Source organism: Octodon degus, unplaced genomic scaffold (genome assembly GCF_000260255.1).
Source record: "Octodon degus isolate 3935 unplaced genomic scaffold, OctDeg1.0 scaffold00045, whole genome shotgun sequence".
Taxonomy (NCBI): domain Eukaryota; kingdom Metazoa; phylum Chordata; class Mammalia; order Rodentia; family Octodontidae; genus Octodon; species Octodon degus.
Window position 1 is genome coordinate 10,458,128 of NW_004524621.1, and position 7,709 is coordinate 10,465,836.

At 37.2% G+C, this 7,709-nt stretch overlaps 1 protein-coding gene across 1 annotated transcript in view; it reads right to left on the minus strand.

Annotated features, from left to right (window-relative positions):
- The window catches only part of Reck (reversion inducing cysteine rich protein with kazal motifs), a 96,866-nt gene that overhangs the window by 60,684 nt on the left and 28,473 nt on the right, over positions 1 to 7,709 (minus strand). Inside the window, exons 4-5 of the mRNA XM_023716077.1 lie at positions 7,522 to 7,607; positions 5,758 to 5,805 (exon numbers count right to left, since the gene is read on the minus strand). Coding sequence (XP_023571845.1) covers positions 5,758 to 5,805; positions 7,522 to 7,607 — 134 coding nt within the window. The remainder of the gene's footprint in view (positions 1 to 5,757; positions 5,806 to 7,521; positions 7,608 to 7,709) is intronic.

The window sequence follows — 7,709 nt, forward strand, 5'->3', positions numbered from 1 at the left end:
TTTTTTGCGGAACCGGGGATTGAACTCAGGCCCTTGCGCTGGCCAGGCAAGCGCTTAATCTACTGAGCTATCTCCCTGGCCCCCATGTCTAGCAAGTTAGAAAGCAGTTCTTCAGGTCTGTGGGTGACCAACAGGGAAGCCAGAAATCTGAGGGAAGAAAGCTCATCCAAGATGTGGGTGGCACTAACTAACAGGCTTGTGTCCTGGACGGGACAAAAGGGAAAAGAAGGAAGTGTCCCTGTTTTGTGAGAGCTCTAGTCTGCCATCATCTTGGACATCAGCCTCCAGTTCTCTTAGTCTTCCAATGCAGACTTGCACTAGCATGTGAGCTATTGAGCCCTTGGCTTGCACTGGTGCTGCATCCTTGATCTCTCTTGTTCTGCAGCTTCCATCTGCTTGGGCTGAGCAGCTGCTGAATCATCTGGGCTTTTCAGTGTGCATTGATAACCACAGTGGATTCTTCTACCTCAGATCCTACAGATGACCACTGTGATGTCTTCTACCTATGATCCCTCAAGCCTACCTAATAAATCTCTTTGCATAATTATATTTTCTATTCCTCTAGGGAATCTTAACTAATATAGCTATGATATTTGTTTATAATTTGTAGAGGGTTTTGTTGCTGTTGTTGTTGTTGAGGACTGTTGGGTTTCTCTAAGATGACTTTGCCCATATTTTTTCTTCTAGTATTTCAATTAGAATACTTTCTCGCTATCCTTTCTCTTTGCCTTTAGCATCCTGTCCCTTTGTTCTGCTTTTCTACATAATTTTTCTAGTTCTAGCTTCCAGTTCACTGATATAATCAAGTACAACTCTTACTCACTGAGCTTTTATTTCAATTCCATTTTTCTGGAAATGTTTTGAAATTTGCTCTTTTTAAAAATGTATTTAGTACAAGGTCTAAAGGGGTTTCTTTACACAGATTGGACTCACAGTGATCCTCCTGTTTTTCAGCCTTCCAAGCATGGAATTACAGGTACATGCCACCATGCCCAGTCTCATTCGCTGTCTCAAAAGGCCCTGGGGGTGGGGCTGGCATGGCATGCCAGAGATCAAATCCCAGTCACTGCGCCTGCTTAAGCAGGCACTTTAGTCCGCTGAGCTATCTGGCTGGCCCAAAACTTGCTCTTCTTATGTCTAATACTATTTTTATTTCTTAAACATTTTCTGATCTGCCCAGTAACTTCTGAATCTAAAATGTTTTCAGGCCTGATTCTGCTCAGCACTTTCCAATTGCTCTTATTTGAAAAGTGTTTTTTTCTGCTGATGCATTTTGTGATATATTTATTGCAATTGCTTATTTTCCTTACAACATTATCTGGAGAAATTCCAAGGAGTACTAAATAATGATTAATTCTCCCATAGAGGGTCTGTGTTAGCTTGTTTTAGGCACTACAGAGACACTACCATTTTTAGAGTCACTTTAAGTAAATTCTTAGCATGAGGTTTTAAAAACAGCATGATTTGGGCTACAAACTCAAATGAAGGCCAGATTCTGTACAGTTATCAGATTTTCAAAAGAGACAACATCAAGGTTTGAGAAAAACAATTTTACTTGTACAGGAGCACATGAGTATACCCTGGGATTCCAAACTTACTGGTGGGAAAAGAAGGGATTTCAATAATATTTTCTACTATCAGTCAGAACCAGAGATTCATCTTTTGATTTCTTTCTTCTTTTTTTTTTTTTTTTTTTTTCAGAACCGGGGATTGAACTCAGGCCCTTGCGCTTGCCAGGGAAGCACTTATTCCACTGAGCCATCTCCCCAGCCCCTCATCTTTTGATTTCTGACATCTATAACACAACAAAGCTGTGATAATTGATTTAGCAAATGTCCTTAAGGCTAATATCTTCTTTAGTGCTTTTACTTTTCTGGATGCCTAACTTCACTTAAGTGTCCTCCCTTCATACTAGTGATGAGTAACTCAGGGTTGCAGACAAGGTTTTGCTAAGTTGCAAAGCTGGGTTTAAACTTGCAGTTCTCCTACCTCAGCCTCCCAATAAATTTGAGTTGAAGGTTTGTACCACTATTCTGGCTTCACTTAAGTTTTTGGCCTGGGCATTCCATATTTCCTTTCCAGGAAATTAAGCTGCCATTTAAAATTATGTTTACCTGGAGGATTTCCAGAAAAAAAGGTCTATATATAATATAGTGCTTTAAGTACAGGAAAATACTAAATCTGTGCCAGAAAACTAGGTTTCAAAGAATTATTCTATCTTATCAAATATCATCCGTTGTAGTTAATTCACCATAACAAACCCTCCTGATAGATCTTATCCTCAAATTGCTGTTTATTTTTGAATACAGAACTCTATTGCTATCAACCTAGTTCTGGGTCTTACGTCTTTTTAGCTAAGCTTCTAAGGGTTTGGAATGTCTAAAACAGCCTGCACATTGTTAAAACTAAGTTTTCTAAAATGATGGCTTTCTTAGCAGATCAAAGCGCCTCTTTAGGCAGATGCAGGGACCGGGGTTTGATCCTCAAGTGTGCTCTGCCAACCCCACCCCTGGGGCACGCTGAGGCAGAGATTGATACTGGGCATGGTGGTACGGGCCTGTAATCCCAGAGCTGGGAAAGCTGAAAACAGGAGGATCACTATGAGTCTGATCTGTGTAGTGAAACCTTGTAGACCCTGTACTAAATACATTTAAAAGAAAAACACTGGCTTTGTTACATTAGTCTTCTTTTACAAAATCTTCATCATCATTTAATAATACGTTTAGCTCCAAAATGTCAACATTCTATTATCTAGCTCTACTTTTTGTTTTCTAGCTCTTCTTTACCTATTCAATATAAATTCTCAGCCCCAAATAGGCCTATCTTGTTTTTGCCTTCTGCATAAGCCATGAGTAAGTACTTCTCCTAATGTGCCTGTGATCTGCAGCCTTAACTCATCATACCAATTTTTTCAGGTCTCTCTCTTTTGCAAAGTTTTCCCTGATAACTCCCAACACACTTGCTCTGCTTTTACTTTCACTGAGCTCTTGTGTGTATGGTCATACATTAATTAATTTTATTCAATTAGATACAATTGTTTAATATTTGAAGTTAGGGGATTTTAAGTTGCTTAACCAGAATTCTAGTCTAAGTCTTACTCTAAAGTTTGTGTTCTATTATATAAAATTGTCTCTCAGTATTCAATAAAAACTGTTGATTCATGTAAGCGTACTAGATTCCATAAAATCAGAACAATGCTTCACATTTAACTGATTTATCTTAGGTTAGAACAAAACAGAATCTTAAATAGCATTAAATTTGTGAGACTTTATTCATTTAAACAAATTTCTTAGAAAATTCTCTCAAAAAGAACTCACAGTCACTTTATAATAAGGCTAATTATCTTCTAAATGTAGTCACCGAGTCTCTGCATCACTATTCAAACTACATAAAATCATCATTCAGGGTAAAGGCTATTCCTAAGATTGTAATGGCTACAACATTTACAAGCAATGGCTGCAGTAATGGCTTCAACACCTAGAAGCTGACTTGAAGGGCCACTCCAAAAAAGATACTAAAAACCCTGGTTTTAACATTGATATTGTTCTGCATTAAAGTAGGTGGTATCACATCAAATTCATACAATTTATGAAAATGTACTATCTCTAGCCTAGATTTCAACAATCATGATAGACACAGTTACTTGGGGTTTATAATGTAGAATCCTCATCTTCTTATTATTTTTTAATCATTTATGTGGTACAGGGTCTCGTAACATAGCTCAGACTCATAGTGGTCTTCCTGTATCAGCCTCCCTGGTGCTGGGATTACAGGAGGATGCCACCATGCCTGGTTTCTGTGGCTGGCATGGCGACATGGCATACAGTCCCAGAGAGGACTGAAAAAATGTGGGTCCCTGTGCTTGCCAGGCAGGCGCTTAGACCACTGAGCTATCTCCTCAGCCCTAGAATCCTCTTCTTGCATTAAAGTGCTCTTGTCTCTTTTTTTTTTTCTAAGTATATATACTGTAAGAAATGAATGCAAATATTGAATTATCTTGAATAATTTGTTGTTTTTTTTGGCGGAACCGGGGATTGAACTTAGGCCCTTGCGCTTGCCAGGTAAGCGCTTATTCTACTGAGCCATCTTCCTTGCCCCTATCTTGAATAATTTGTCAGGATAATCTTTTTGGTTTTTTCAGTACTGGGGACTGAACCCAGGGCCTTTGCACTGGGTTACATCACCAGTCCCTTTTCATTATTTATTTTGAGACAGGGTCTCCCTAAGCCACTAAGTGGCCCAGATTGGGCTGAGTTCAAACTTGTAATCCTTCTGCCTTATATTAAGAGCTAAGCTTTTAATATAAAAATAAAGAATGTTCTTGTTATGTAAGTTCTTTAATTGTTACTTAATTCTAGGTAAATATGAGAGGATAGACTGGAAAAAATCAAACTGTTTCTAGGATTTCTATCATAGGACAGTGTTTGTCTCTCTTACCTTTCCTGTTCTGTCCTTCATCAACACAAACAGGCAGACTTTGTATGGCCATACAGAAATCCAGACAAGAAAAGAAAGCACACTAAAATAATGGAGGGCAGGCTACAAGACATGGACAGTGTCAGCATCATGTGGGAGAAAAGAAGGAATTATCAGTTAATCACTTTGTTCAAGAGAAACTAAAACAGGTTATTTCAAAGGTGGAAAGGGAAAGAAAAGAAAAGAAGAGAAAAGAAAAGAGGAGGAGAGAGAGAAGAAAAAGAGAAAAGAAAGGAAAGGAGGGAGGGAAGGATGGATCTTTATCTTTTACTTGTTTGTAACAAGGTTCCTTTCAAAAAGCGTAGAGGAGAGAAGCAGTTAATTTGGAAATTTGCTTTAGAGGAACAAATATAACTTAGCAAGTACTACAAAGGTACAAAAGATATACAAGACTCCAGTTGAAAATGTTAATCAAGAGATATAATTATAGGCTTTGAGAAAAGAAAAAAACTAGAACTATAATCTAGAAGCAGTTGAGAGTTATTCTTTCTTCTAGAGAACACAGACTATTAAAAGCAATAGAAATCCCAATGTTTAGTTATAAAAATGATGAATGAGGATGTGGACCTAGTTATCTTTAATTACATGGCATTGGCCTTATGCTATGAAAAGCAATAAAACTGTCTCATTTAACAGCAGATTCTAGAAAACAAAGTAGCCCTCCCAAGAAGCCCTTCCACACCAAGGACAATCATCTTCACATATATGTATGGTGCATTTCTCCTCTATGCTGCCCTTCTACTCTTGCTCTAATATCTCCCAAATCTAAATATCACAATGCTTGAAAACCCATTTTTCAAGACAAGAGTTTCAAATTTAATGCAGCCTTTGTAACTCAGTATTTCCCCCCAAAACACAGGATGTTTGTCAAGTTTGAAGCTACTCAGACTGGCAGCATAATTCTGCTTCTTGGCTTACATTTCTTCATGATAGAAATAATTTTTAAAAGATGGACACCTAAGTGGGTTGAAAGACAGAAAAGAGGATACAAAGCCTGAGAAAAACTATTACACAGTCCAGAAATCAGGTTTTCATTATGAAAACATTGTTAAGTCCTTTGTTTATAAGATTTAGACACTTAAAAAATGAATATTTAGGCTCAACAAAAATAAAGTTATAGTATTTTTAAACAAAGGAAATGACATATTTGTCAAGGCTGAATTGTTTGCAAGATAAAATGGATTTTGGTAAAAAATGAATCCATTTAAAATTTTTAACTGATTTTGTTAATTCTATTAACATCGGAATAGTCTATCCAAATTTATTAAATAAAATTCATACCTCATACTCTTTTCTGCAAACTTTGGAGATATCACTCTTTGAAGATGCCTAAAAGCCAACAAATTTCCCCATTAATTTATTTGACACAGAAAAAAAAAGAACAGAAATTAATGTATGTTAATTTCTGGTATAACATTTTTACTTCATCAAGAAACACCCGATAGTTAAATACTTAAAAGTTCTTAAAATCTAATAAATTTTAAGCAATATCTTTAAAACAAGCAATAGCAACTATTCAACATGCTAGAGCATCACTCTAACTTTTATGCTTTTCATTTTACATAATAATAACATGGTTCTTTTGTTATTTAGGAAACTAGATGACTTTGAAGGCAATGTAAGTCAGAAGACTTTTTTTTAAACTAAATTCTGCTCTAGTGAGTTTTCTTATGAAGCTTTGCCACAGAAAATTTTCCTGTGAAGCTATGCCAGGGCACTTATATTTTGCTTTTTCCTTAACTCTTTAAATTCAAAGTTTTTCTAGTGAATGCGCTAGCCCAATTCCTTCAGAAAAACGTTATTTATAATGGAGAGGCTGATTAAAGAAAGGATGAGTACTATGCTAGACATTCAACAAAGGTTATTTTTATGTAATTTGCTTAACAAGTTTATAAAGAAGTTATTGTCCACCCTATTGATTAGGAAACTGATGCTCAAAGAAACAGCAAGTTATTTACTATTTAAAGTACATATTTGTAAATAAAACAAGCCAAAACAAATCTGCTCAAGGGTGATTATTCTTTCACATGGTATCAGTCTTCATTTAAAGATAACAGTTCCAGAGACATGAGATCTGGGTCCCTTGTTTTCTTTCTTCCTATTCTATCACCTAGGCCACGCAATTTAGAAGAAGCCAGCTGGTGAGGATGGGGAAGACAAGGATCAGAATGGGTTAGCAAATGCTTTATGTCTTGCTACAACTATTACAGTTCAAATTTTCTACAACTCAGTTTCACTTCAACATATAGAGATAGCAGCAGATAGTTAGGTCATGTACTGCCCAAAGAGTGTTATTTAGGCTGCAATACACTGGTCTGTGTAAGACCATGTCTCCAATACTCCTGTCCAAAGATGCATCCCTAGAACAAAAATTTAAGAGAAGCCTTCTCAGTTGTGGTTTCAGATCTATTTAAATGGTCATTGAAATGACCAGTTTCCCATTAAGTCTACCTCTGTCACTTGGAGTAGAAAGTTAAGGAGGCTGGTTTTCCCATTCTGAGGTACCACTATGAATATATGCAGCGAGGGAGAACTCAGGAGCCCAGCTAGAATGTGACTAGAGAAGACAAGCCTGAACTCACAGTAAGAGTCACACTCCCATTAGGAGCACATAGGAGATAGGAGAACATGCTCAGAAGAAAGCTGCAGAGAAAAAGGAAGATGAAAATGAAATAAACAACTGTGCCTGCTGCTCTCATCAAAGCATATTCAACGTTTATATGAACACTTGCAGTGTGGAGGTCAGCAATGACTTCATGGAATGAAGTATGGAAGTCTTGATTCTTATAAAATTCTTTCTTTCAGTGGCAAAGAGAGGGAAAGGTAAGAAAGCATGTAAGATAGCTGAGGGTCTTACATCCAGTGGTCATAAATGAAAAAAACACCAATCTAAAAGGAAATGGTCTATGCAAGAAACGCTAAATCTGAAATTTCTGTGGGTCATCTCTCCAAAGCTATGAGGGAGGCAAGGCCTAAAAGATATGGCCATCTAAAATCCAGGCTGTAATCCATGATGCTTAAAAAAGCCCAACTACCCATTGTTACCTGCTTGCATGCCTGTCGACACTCCAAGGCAATCGCCAGCTCACAGCAGCCTAAGCCAACCCAGCCATCAGACTTCTTAAACACACCTTAAAAATGTTCAGAATTTTTGGTCATAAGTAGTGACAGCAGGGCCTTAAAATTATTAAGACCTCCTCTCTATCCTTACTCCCAAGACTATCACCCTGAGT